The sequence below is a fragment of the Chiloscyllium plagiosum genome, chromosome 40 (genome assembly GCF_004010195.1).
Source record: "Chiloscyllium plagiosum isolate BGI_BamShark_2017 chromosome 40, ASM401019v2, whole genome shotgun sequence".
In the NCBI taxonomy this organism is placed as follows: domain Eukaryota; kingdom Metazoa; phylum Chordata; class Chondrichthyes; order Orectolobiformes; family Hemiscylliidae; genus Chiloscyllium; species Chiloscyllium plagiosum.
The window spans coordinates 2165707-2178903 of NC_057749.1; the positions used below are offsets into that span (position 1 = coordinate 2165707).

At 44.8% G+C, this 13197-nt stretch overlaps 1 protein-coding gene across 1 annotated transcript; it reads right to left on the bottom strand.

The window, feature by feature from the left end:
• Positions 1–654: 654 nt before the first annotated feature.
• Positions 655–11530, bottom strand: LOC122542422. Its single transcript, XM_043680113.1, has 3 exons — positions 11429–11530; positions 1463–1852; positions 655–1124 (listed from the first exon to the last, which is right to left on the bottom strand). The coding sequence occupies exons 1-3, from the start codon at positions 11481–11483 to the stop codon at positions 655–657; spliced, it is 915 nt and encodes a 304-aa protein (XP_043536048.1). The 5' UTR covers positions 11484–11530.
• Positions 11531–13197: the final 1667 nt, after the last annotated feature.

Sequence of the window (13197 nt, forward strand, 5' to 3'; positions counted from 1 at the left end):
CATTGAAAATATAAAAACTGAGAATGAGAGATTTTTCTGTTAGGTAAGAATGTTAATGGGATATGGAACCAAAGTGATAAATGGATTTAAGAGAGAAGGAAGGCATGATCAAATTGAGTAGCATAACACTTTGGAGGGTCTCCATTAGTATAATATATATTATTTAGTGTAATTTCCCCTTGGATAAATTAATATGTAAGATGTGTTAGAATTATGATTTTATAAATCATCCTGAGTAGTTTTTCTAAAACTCTATTTTCCAGATTGAGATCAAACATTTTACATTTTCTCACATACCTTCATTGGAGCTTCTTACCCTCCTGATTCTGTAAGTCATTCCGTGAATGCAAATTAGTGCGACCATGTATAAAACCAGGATAGAAATCCGCATTTTACTGCAAATGGCACAAGGAGCTAGAGGGAGAAAGCAGTAACGAATGGACGCTGTGCTGCTGTGTCTTATACGTACGGTTGGTTACACTGGTTACCTGACATGCCGGTTAGAAACCGGAATTGTTCATGATGAAGGAAGGAAATAGAACAGCTACAAACTCTACAAATCCAGAATTTATCAGCTGGAATTTCTGATATGAAATAATTCATAATCCAGATTGTTGTACTTAATTTTCCTGTATGTGTGAGCTATTCTGCTGATCATGGAGTATATTCCAGATATTGAACGACAGATGTCTCAGTGTGAATTATATTGTCAGACTCACGTTTCATGTTTGCTACAGTGAGGGAGATATTTGCTGCAATCTTCCAGATAGGTTTCCCTTTCGTCACACCGTGTATAACACAGAGATACCTGCCCGTGTCCATCACCTCCACTGACTGAATAGTAAGGTTGAGGAACTGTATTTTATCAGTAGGATTAGGTGAGCTGTGGTTAAAGATTCTTTGTGCTGACTTGCCTTTCACACAGCAGCGGGTGTTAGAATATAGTTTATATCCCTCAGTGTGAACAGAGGACAGGCACTTGTTAATATTTCCAGATGTGATCCAAAGCACAGTGAAGGGCAAAGGGTGGTTACGTTCAAATTGGCAGGGTAAAGTCACGTTGTCTCCCTCTGGCGCTGTCAATGATGAGGGGCTTTCATCAGTAGAAAATATTTCATCAGATTCTAGAAACAGCATTGAATAGAACAGTAATCATTTTATTAATATCTGAAGTAGAACTTTGTGAAATGATCATGTTAACCCTATCTACACGTTTGTCCATATACCTGGGCTGTTACCTCCTCAACAGAATATCCAGCAAAACTAGCTCCTCAGAAATCTGTGTCAGCTGTCTGTCATGGCTCTACTTGTTTATACATGCAGTAATTTCAACTTAATAAAGACTCCATAATTGTCCAATGTCAGCTCTCTGTCCTAAAACATTACCAAATCTCATTTTGTATTTCTCAAATATTCCCCCCGTAATCACCCCCCAATACCTCCTCTTACCCAGTTCACATACCACTCAGCTTTACCACCAAGTCCAGGTGGTAGTCTTCACATCCAGGTCCTGTGAGTGTGATCCAGGATGGACACATCGATGAGGCTCCTCCTGTGGAATTCGGAACGGTGCAGGTAAATACTGCTGAGCTATCTGGCTTCACATTGAATGTCAGTGAATTAGATTCCATTTCATCTTTGGTCATTGTGCATTGTCTGCATTTACTTTTCTTAGGTCTGTTTTTTTCACAATCACCATTGTTATTCATTGTTTTGCTACACATCATTTTCTGAAATTCCCAACTGAGGTCACTGATCCTGCACAAGGCTCCAGTGTCTTCATCATCAGAGGATGAGTTACAGTGCAGAGTGGGGACATTCTCTGATTGTAGGATATGGAGATCTATGGAGCCTGCAGGAAAATGCCAGAATCAGAGGGAAATGAAATGTATTCAATTAAAAAACAATTAAATCTGCAATGAAAATCACACTGTGAATGAAGGAAGTGAGAATGTTTTTACATCACACAATGAGTTGTCAGTTATTTATTGTCATTTCTTCCACAAATTTTTGGAATGTAAGATATTTGCTTGGGATCCAATGACTGAGAGCAATATAGAAAACAACATTTTATTCACAATGTCCAATTGTAATGCAGACTCAATAATCGCAAAATGTTTGAGACAATTGGTGGAAATGTTTAGTTGTTCCTAATCCATACATTCACAGAGTCATAGAGTCATACAGCACAGAAACAGAAACCCTTTGGTCCAACCAGTCCATGCTGAACATAATCTCAAACTAAACTAGTCCCACTTACTTACTCTTTGCCCATATCCCTCCAAACCTTTCCTATTCATGTACTTATCGAAACGTCTTTTAAACATTGTAACTGTGCCCACACTCGCCACTTCCTCAGGAAGTTCACTCCACGCTTGAACCACCCTCTGTGTAAAAACTTTGCCCCTCATGGCTCTTTTAAATTATTCTCCTCTCACTTTAGGAACATGCCCGTTAGTCTTGAAATCCCCTTTCCTAGGGAAAAGACACCTTCCATTAACCCTATCTACACCACTCATGATTTTATAAACTTCTATAAGGTCACCTCTCAACTTCATATGCTCTTGTGAAAGTCCCTATGCTCCAGTGAAAAATGTCCCGGCTGATCCATCCTTTCTTTATAACATAAACTTTCCACACCTAGCAACATCTTCTTCTGAACTCTCTCCAGCTTATTAATATCTTTCCTAAAACTAGCTGACCAGAACTGGATACAATATTCCGGAAGAGGCCTTACTCGTGTCCTGTACAACCTCAACACGGTGTCCCAACTCATACTCAAGTGACTGAGCAATAAAGGCAAGCACGTGCCTATATGTGATGTAAACTTCAAAGCATTATGTACCTGAACCCCTACATTCCTCTGCTCCAACGCACCACCCAAGGCCCTACCATTAATTGTATAAATCTGACCCCTGTTTGTTTTACCAAAATGCAATGTCTGGCATTTATCCAAATTGAAATTTAGATAATTTGAAGCCCCTTGAAAACTGAGTTAGGGAACTGGAGCTGGAGCTGGATGAACTGCAGATCACTCGGTAGGCCGAGGGAGAAATTGAGAGGATGTACAGGGGAGGTAGTCACTCCTCGGATACAGGGTAAGGACAGCTGGGTTACAGTCAGGGGGAGGAAAGGGAACTGACAAACACAGCAGGGATCCCCTGTGGCCATTCCTCTCAGCAATAAGCATACCGTTTCCGATACTGCTGATGGGGATGGCCTACCAGGGGAAAGCCATAGTTGTCAGGTCTCTGGCACTGAGGCTAGCACTGTGGCTCAGAAGGGAATGGGGGGAATAGAAAAGCGCTAGTGGTAGGGGACTCACTAGTTTGACGAATTGGCAGGAGACTTTGTGGTCAGGAACGGGACTCCCGGAAGGTATGTGGCCTCCCCGGTGCAAGGGTGTGGGATGTTACAAATCGGGTTTACAAGGTTCTGAAGGGGGAGGGTGAGCAGCCAGAAATCGTGGTACATATTGGCACCAATGACATAGCCAGGAAAGGGATTGAGGATCTGAAAAATGACTACAGAGAGTTAGGTTGGAAGCTGAAGAGCAGGACGAGAAGTGTTCTCAGGTTTGCTACCGGTGCCATGAGATAGTGAGGTGAGGAGTAGTCAGCAAGTGCAGCTTAACACATGGTTGCGAGGCTAGTGCAGGAGGGAGGGCTTCAGATATTTAGAACATTAAGATGCCTTCTGCGGAAGGTGAGACCTGTACATGAAGGATGAGTTGCACTTAAACTGGAGGGACACAAATGTCCTGGGTGGGAGCTTTGCTCGTGTGGGTCGGGAGGGCTTAAACTAGTTTGGCAAGGGGTTGGGAATCAGAGCTACACATCTGAGAGGGGGTTAGTTGTAGAGGGGGCAGTGACAGGATGTAGTAAATCTATCGGGAAGGTTTTTCATGTGATGAAACAAAGGGATAGGTTAAACTGTGTCTGTTTTAATGCTAAAAGTGTCAGAAGTAAGAATGAAGAACTTAGAGCATGGATCAATACTTGGGACTATGATGTTGTGGCCATAATGGAGACATGGGTTTTACAGGGGCAGGAATGGTTGCTAGATGTTCCAGGGTTTAGAATGTTTAAAAAGAACAGGGAGGGTGGAAAAGGGAGGGTGGAAAAGAGAAAGGGGTGTAGTATTGTTAATCAGAGAGTGCATCACAGCTACAGAAACAAAGGTTGTTGAGGAAGGTTTGCCTACTGAGTCAGTATGGGGGGAAGTTAGGAATAGCAAAGGAGCAGCTACCTCACTTGGAGTTTTCTACAGACCCTGTAATAGCAGTAAAGAGATCAAAGAACTCACAGATTTTGGAAAAATGCAGAAGTAGCAGGGTTGTTGTTGTGGGTGACTTCAACTTTCCCAATGTCGACTGGAATCTCCTTAGTGCAGATGGTTTGGATGGAGCCATTTTTGTCAGGTGTGTTCAGGAGGGTTTCCTTACTCAGTACGTAGACAGGCCAATGAGGGGAGAGGCCATTTTGGATTTGGTGCTCGGCAATGAGCCAGGAACGTTGTCAGATCTCGCAGTGGGAGAACACTTTGGTGACAATGATCATAACTGCCTCACATTTTCCATAACCACAGAGAGAGAAAGGAGCAGATACCATGGGAAGATATTTAATTGGGGAAAAGAAAATTATGACGCTATCAGACAGGAGTTGGGAAGTACAGATTGGGAGCAATTGTTCCACAGAAAGGGCGCAGCAGACGTGTGGAGGCAGTTTAAGGAGCAGTTGTCGTGAGTGATGCTTAAATTTGTTCCTCTGAGACAGGTAAGAAGGGGTAAGATTAAGGACCCTTGGATGACAAGAACAGAGGAACTTCTCGTCAAAAGGAAGAAGGCAGCTTATGTAAGGTGGAGGAAGCAAGGATCTAGCATAGCTTTAGAGGATTACAGGCTTGCTAGAAAGGAGCTCAGAAATGGACTGAGGAGAGACAGGAAGGGGCATGAAAAATGCTTGGCAGGAAGGATTACGGAGATGCCAAAGGCATTTTACTCATACGTGAGGAATAAAAGAATGATCAGGGAGAAGGTAGGGCCGGTCAGGGATACTGTAAGGAACTTGTGCGTGGTGGTTTGAGCAAATAGGGGCAGCTCTAAACGAATTTTTTGCTTCGGTTTTCACTAAGGAAAGGGACCTTGTTGTGAATGAGAACTTTGAGGAGCTAGAAAATAAGCTTGAATAGATCAAGATCGATGAAGTTGATGTGCTGGAAATTTTGGTAAACATTAAGCTTGATAAATCCCCAGGGCCAGACCAGATTTATCCCAGGTTGCTCCGGGAAATGAGAAAGGAGGTTGCTAAGCCATTGGCGAAGATCTTTGCCTCCTCACTCTCCACGGGAGTCGTACCAGAGGATTGGAAGGAGGCGAATGTTGTTCCTCTTTTCAAGAAGGGGAATAGGGAAATCCCTGGCAATTATAGACCAGTCAGTCTTACGTCTGTGGTCAGCAAGGTTTTGAAAGAATTCTGAGGTATAGGGTTTATGACTATTTGGAAAAACGTAGTGTGATTAAAGGCAGTCAGCATGGCTTTGTGAGGGGCAGGTCATGCCTCACAAATCTTATTGAGTTCTTTGAGGAGGTGATGAGACAGGTTGACAAAGATCAGGCAGTGGATGTGGTGTATATGGATTTCAGCAAGGCATTTGATAAGGTTCCCCAAGGTAGGCTCATTCATAAAGTCAGAAAGTATGGGATACAAGGAGATTTGGCAATCTGGATTCAGAATTGGCTGGCTGACAGAAGGCAGAGAATGGTTGTAGATAGAAAGTGTTCTGCCTGGAGGTCAATGTTGAGTGGTGTCCTGGACGGCTCTGTTCTTGGGCCTCTGCTCTTTGTAGATTTTATAAATGACTTGGATGGGGAGGTTGAAGGGTGGGTTAGTAAATTTGCCAATGACACAAAGGTTGGAGGTGCTGTTAATAGTATCGAGGGCTATTGCAGGCTGCAGCGCGGCATAGACAAAGATGCAAAGCTGGGCTGAGAAATGGCAGATCGAGTTCAACCTGGATAAATGCAAAGTGATGCATTTTGGAAGGTCGAACCTGAATGCTGAATATAGGATTAAAGACAGGATTCTTGGCAGTGTGGAGGAACAGAGGGATCTGGGTGTGCAAGTGCATAGATCCCTTAAAGTTGCCACCCAAGTGGATAGAGTTGTTAAGAAAGCATATGGTGTTTTGGCTTTCATTAACAGGGGATCGAGTTTAAGAGCAACGAGGTTTTGCTGCAGCTCTACAAAACTGTGGTGAGACCAGACTTGGAATATTGTGTCCAGTTCTGATTGCCCTATTTGGAGAGGGTGCAAAGAAGGTTTACCAGGATGCTGCCTGGACTGGAGGGCTTGCCTTACAAACAGAGGTTGACTAAGCTCGGACTTTTCTCTCTGGAGAGAAGAAGGAAGAGAAGTGACCTGATTGAGGTATACAAGGTAATGAGAGGCGTGGATAGAGTCAATAGCCAGAGACTTTTCCCCAGGGCAGGATTTAAGATATTAGGATAATAGTTTTAAGATATTAGGAGAAAGGTATAGAGGAAACGTGAGAGGAAAGTTCTTTATGCAGAGAGTTGTGAATGCATGGAATGCGTTGCCGGTGGTGATGGTGGAAGCAGAGTCATTAGGGACATTTAAGCAACTGCTGGACATGCACATGGATAGCAGTGAGTTGAGGGGTGCATAGGTTAGGTTATTTTATCTTAGATTAGGAATAATCCTCGGCGCCGAAGGGCCTGTTCTGTGCTGTACTTTTCTATGTTCTATGTTCTATGAACTCCATCCGCCATTTTTCAGTCCATTGTCCCAAATGATCAAAACCCTTTTGTAATCTTAGAAAATCTTCTTCACTGTCTACTATTCCACCAATATTGGTGTCATCTGTAAGCTTACAAACCGTGCCTCATATATTCTCATTCAAGGAGATAGTGAGGACTGCAGATGCTGGCAAGTCAGAGTCGATAAAGTGTGGCGCTGGATCAGCACAGCAGGTCAGGCAGCATCTGAGGAGAAGGGTCCTGCCTGAAATGTTGACTTTTCTCCCCCTCAGATGCTGCCTGACCTGCTGCACCTTTTCCAGTTCCACACGTTCTCATCTAACTAATTTATATAAATGACAAACAAAAGAGGACCCTGAGGAAAACCGCTGGTGACAGGTCTCCAGTCAAAAATCAACACTCATCATCATTCTCTGTCTCCTGCCATTAAGCCAATTATGTAACCAATTGGCAAGCTCACCCTGAATCCCATGTTACCTCACTTTATTAATTATTCTACCATGCGAAACCCTGTCGAAAGCTTTACCAAAGTCCAAACAAACAACCTTGAATGCTCGGTGGCATGGTGGTTCAGTGGTTAGCACTGCTGTCTTACAGTACCAGGGACCTGGGTTTGATTCCAGCCTTGGGTGACTGTCTATGTGGAGTTTGCACATTCTCCCAGTGTCTGCATGGGTTTCCTCCCACAGTCCAAAGATGTGCAAGTTAGGTGAATTGGCCATGCTAAATTGCCCATATAGTTTAGGGATGTGTAGATGTGTAGTTTAGGGTGCATTAGTTAGGGATAAATATAGGGTATGGGAATAGGTCTGGGAGTCTTGGTGGCCTGTATCCATACTGCAGGGATTCTATGCTCTGCCCTCATTAATTATTTTGGTAACTTGCTCAAAAAAGGGATTCAAATTTGTGAGATACAATTTTTCTAGTTGAGACCTGAGTGATCACAGCCATAAATGGTCAAAGAGTGGCAGAGAAAGTCTTATTTGAAACTGCCTGAACCCTGAGTTCCTCACTGGTGACTCTTTGAGAACATGTTGGACTCACTGAAAACTGCCTCACTAACAGGAAATACTATTGCCTCTCTTACCCACACCTTGCACAGCCTGGCCCTGTCAAATCCATGGACAAGTTCTGCATTCATCCCCAGATCCTTCCCTCATCCCTTCATCCTTTAGCAAGTCCACTTTATTGCAGGACTTCACAATCCATCTCCACCTCCCCTATCTCATTGCTTGATAGCCATCCAACTTGCTCCCATTGATTGCTCCGTTGTTAAGCTTCATACTGCCCTCAGTGTTTCTAGAACATCCATTCCTACCTCACTTTCAGTGCTGCTAGAACCAATCACAATCTAATACCCTTGACCACACTCATATCTTCTGGCTTTCACAGAACACAGGCTACCAAAGCCAGAACCATCACCCATATCCTACCCTACAACAGCATCAAGCTCATCAGTCACTCCTGTCTTTTCCCTTCAAACACTGAGTTTAAACTTTTCTTGACATCCCTCAGACACTTACACAGAGAAACAGTCACGCTGAACCATTCTCAACTGCTTATCAATGACCTTCCCTCCATCTTAGGTGCAGAGCTAGTGTTGATTAATGATTGCAGTATTTGGCTCACTTATAATCTTTCAACCTATACCCAGATGGTGTGAGACCCTACAATATCCAGCATCAAGCTGATAAACAGCAAGTGACACTCAAAATATTCAACTCACAAATTTATTCTTGGAAGAGGTGATGATGGACTAACTATCTCTTTTGAGACACAAAAAAACTGCAGATGCTGGAATCCACAATAGACAGACAGGAGGCTGGAAGAACACAGCAAGCCAGGCAGTATCAGGGGATGGAGAAGTCAATGCTTTGGGTGTAACCCTCTTTCAGGACTGGGGGGTGGGTGTAAGGGGAGCTGCAGATAAAAGGGGTGGCAGGGGCAGGAGGGTGAAGTGGTGATAGGTGAAGACAGGCAGAGGTTAGGACCTGGTTGGTCAATGGGAAGAATGAAGCCGGTTGGTGGCTGGGAGTGGTGGAAGGGATGGGGAGGGGCTGGGAAGGGAGTCAGGGGGTAGGAAGGGAGGTTATTTGAAATTGGACAACTCAATGTTGAGTCCTCCGGGCTGTAGGCTGCCCAGGGGAATGTGAGGTGTTGTTCCTCCAATTTGCGGTTTAGTTCATTGTGGCAATGGAGGAGGCCAAGGATTGTCATGTCGGAAAGGGAGTGGGAAGGGGAATTAAAATGGGTGGTGACTGGGAGGTCAGGTCGGCTCCTGTGGGCCCAGCTGAGATGCTTGGTGAGCCATTCCCTCAGTTCGTACTCAGTCTCCCCTACTTCTCGGTGTAGGGAAGACCACATTGGGAGTATCTGATGCGGTAAACTAGGGTTCGGGGGCGGGGAGGGGTGTTGGTGGGAAGGGTGGCACAAACTAAGGACTGACGAAGGGAACAGTCCTTGCGGAAGGCAGAGAGGGGTGGGGAGGGGAAGATGTTCTTGGTGGTGGGCTCTATTTGGAGTTGGCAGAAGTGTTTAAGGATGCGGAGACTGTGGGGTGGTAGGTGAGGTCCTTATGCCCGAAATGTCGATTCTCCTACTCCCTGGAAGCTAACTGACCTGCTGTGCTTTTCCAGCACCACACGACAACCAGAGATCCACATTTAATCCCAGCCGCGGGCAACTGTCTGTGTGGAGTTTTCACATTCTCCCCGTTTCTGCATGGGTTTCCTCCGGGTGCTCCGGTTTCCTCCCACAGCACAAAGATGTGCAGGTTAGGTGAATTGGCCATGGGAAATTGCAAATAGCATTGAGGGATATGTAGGTTAGATGCATTAGTCTGGGGTAAATGTAGAATAATGGCGAATGGGTCTGGGTGAGGTCCTCTTCGGAGGGTCGGTGTGGAATTGTTGGGCCAAGTGGCCTGTTTACACACTGTAGGGATTCTATTTCAAGAGTGTGGTGCTGGAAAAGCACAGCAGGTCAGGCAGCATCTGACGAACAAGAGAATCGACATTTCGGGAATAAGGAATCCTGATGAAGGGCTTATGCCTGAAACATCGATTCTCCTGCTCCTCGGATGCTGCCTGACCTGCTGTGTTTTTTCAGCACCACACTCCCGATTCTGATCTCTAGCATCTGCAGTCCTCATTTTCTCCCTGTAGGGATTCTATGTTCAATTTAATTAGAAATCAAACATCAGCCACATTGTAATTATCGTAGGAGCTAATATCATTTTCATTTACAGAGTAGAGTCTGTCTGCGCAAAACCCTTCTGAAACCATATGTTCAATTCCTACAAACTATTTGGACAAACTGCAATGGCTTAACCAGCATTTTAGGTGCATGCTGGGTAATGTAAATCATCTGCATGTGGAATGTATAGCACAGGACGAGGCCATTCAGCCTCCTGGTACTTGACAATCTTAATGTTCCACATGGAGGTCCCCCCAGCCCTGTTGATCAAATTCTCTCTGCATACCCTTCTAACTCATCTCAATCTTTAAGAATTACATTCCTAAAGAGAAGCATCATTCCTCAGTTAGACCATCTGGGATAAGGTCAGTTTTACTCCAGAAATATAGATTAGATTCTCTACAGTGTGGAAACAGGCCCTTCGGCCCAACAAGTCCACCCTGCCCCTCCGAAGAGTAATCCACCCAAACTCATTCCCCTACCCTATATTTACCCCTGACTAATGCACCTAACACAGTGGGCAATTTAGCATGGCCAATTCACCTGACCTGCACATCTTTGGCTTGTGGGAGGAAACTGGAGCACCCGGACGAAACCCACGCAGACACGGGGAGAATGTACAAACTCCAAACAGTCAGTCAGGAATCGAACCCAGATCCTGTGAAGCAGCAGTGCCAACCACTGAGCCACCGTACCGCCCCTGTTGCAATCTGAGGTAACCCTCTTAGCTGTCCACTACACCTCCAATTTTGGTGTCATCTGCAAACTTACTAACTGTACCTCTGAAAATAGGAACTGCACTATGGGCGGCACAGTGGCACAGTGGTTAGCACTGCTGCCTCACAGCGCCAGAGACCCGGGTTCAATTCTTGACTCAGGCGACTGACTGTGTGGAGTTTGCACATTCTCCCCGTGTCTGCGTGGGTTTCCTCCGGGTGCTCCGGTTTCCTCCCACAGTCAAAAAAGATGTGTGGGTCAGGTGAATTGGCCATGCTAAATTACCCCTAGTGTTAGGTTAAAAAAGGGGTAAATGTAGGGGTGTGGGTGGGTTGCGCTTCGGCGGGGCGGTGTGGACTTGTTGGGCCGAAGGGCCTGTTTCCACACTGTAAGTAATCTAATCTTAAAACACACCAACTTGTGTCTATATATATGTGTGTGTCCATATTAATAAATATCTGCATAAAATATGCAGCTATCCAGCTGGCAAAACCCTCTGTGTAAAGAACTTTCTTCTAATCTCTTCTTATTCACTTCATGCAAATTTTAAACAGTCAATGATTCATAATAATCTTGTGATGGCTCGTGAATACATTTTCTGAAAGCAAGGACTATGGTGTGCCCTCATTAGGCATTCAAACAATAGCAGCACTAGTGGGAGTTGCCATTTAAATATTTATGCTTCTCCATTGAGATACAGATAGAAACAGACATTTCCCGGTAAAGTTTAATTCTTACCATTAACTTGTTGAAGTAGAACAAACAGACTGAACAGCAATGCAGTGAGAGCCATGTCAGGTTCCTGGTCTATTGTTCAAAAATCTCACTGGTCGTTTCACAATCCGTTTCTGATTTCTGTAAAAGAAAAAGAGAAGTTATTCTTAAAGGGGTAGAAGGAAACAAAGAACAGCTTCCTGTTTCTCAATTGAGGTGCAATTTAGAAAGTGGCATGTTTAAAAAATATATATTCACCGTATCTGGGATTGCTGGCCTGGCTGTGTCTTGCCTATCTCTAAGTGTCCTGGAGGTGAACTGTCTCCTTGAGACACTGGGTCTCACAAGGCTGTCAGGGAGAAACATAAACAGGAATTGCTGGAGAAACTCAGCAGGTCTGGCAGCATCTGTGGGAAGAAAGCAAAGTTAATTTTTCAACTCCCATGACTCTTCATCAGAACTGTTAGCAATTGAGAAAAAGTGGCATTTACGCTGAAAGTGAAGTGGGGGATTGGGTGAGGGGGGGCTGGCTGGGAAAGGGTGAGTGGATTGTTGGGGATGGAGCCCAGAGAGAGAGAGAGACATCAAGGGACTAGGTAAACAAGGAGATAATGGATAGCAGGCCAGGACAGAAGAAAAGCTGAATGACAGCAAACTTAGAATCCCTATAGTTTGGAAATTGGAGTGCAAATTTGGTGCTGAAAATGTGTTGCTGGAAAAGCGCAGCAGGTCAGGCAGCATCCAAGGAACAGGAGAATTGATGTTTCGGGCATAAGCCCTTCTTATTTGGTGCCCAATATGCCAACATTTTCATGCACAGGTTCCAACAAGACTTCGTCCCTACACAGGACCTCCAACCAACATTATACATCAGGTATATTGATGATATTTTCTTCCTCTGGACCCATGGCAAGGAATCACTGAAACAACTACACGGTGATATCAACAAGTTTCATCCCACCATCAAACTCACCATGGATGACTCTTTAGTATCTTGGACACATGTATCTCCATCAAGAATGGGCACATCAGCACCTCACACTATCTCAAACCCATGGATGACCTCATAATGCTTCACTTCTCTAGCTTCCACCCTAAACACATTAAAATAGCCATCCCATACAGACAAGCCCTACGCATACACAGGATCTGTTCAGATGAGGAGGAACATGACGGGCACTTGGAAGTACTCAAAGATGCCCTCATAAGAACGGGGTACGATGCCCAACTCATCAACTGCCAGTTCCGATGTGCCATGATGAGAAACCGTAATGACCTCCTCAGGAGACAGACATGAGCTGCAACCAACAGGATACCCTTTCATTGTCCAGTACTTCCCAGGAACCAAAATACGACACCATGTTCTTCACAGCCTGTAACACATTATCAATGAGGATGAGCACCTTGCCAAGATCTTCCCCACAGCTCGCCTTTAAACAACCGCCAAATCTCAAACAGATCATTGTTCACAGCAAACTGCCCGGCTTTCAGGACAACGCCATACAAGCCTGTCATGGTAGACGCTGCGAGACGTGTCAGAGTGTGGACATGAATACCACCATTATGTGTGGGGACACTCCCTACCATGTACGTGGCAGGTACGCATGCGACTCAGCCAACGTTGTCTATCTTATACGCTGCAGGCAAGGATGCCCTGAGGCATGGTACATTGGTGAGACTGAGCAGATGCTACAACTGATGAATGGACACCGCACAACAATCAACAAAGGGTGTGTTCCCTCCCAGTCGGCGAACACTTCAGTGGTCCAGACCTTGGACCTTTGAGTGACTGT

Bases quoted from the DNA above. Each gene is read 5' to 3' on its own strand.
- LOC122542422 (XM_043680113.1), bottom strand. From the start codon at position 11,483: ATGGCTCTCACTGCATTGCTGTTCAGTCTGTTTGTTCTACTTCAACAA. The intron at 1,853-11,428 runs GTAAGAATTAAA...ATTTTCCTGCAG, and splicing joins TCTACTTCAACAAGTTAATG to GCTCCATAGATCTCCATATC. The intron at 1,125-1,462 runs GTATGTGAACTG...TGCTGTTTCTAG, and splicing joins CTTGGTGGTAAAGCTGAGTG to AATCTGATGAAATATTTTCT.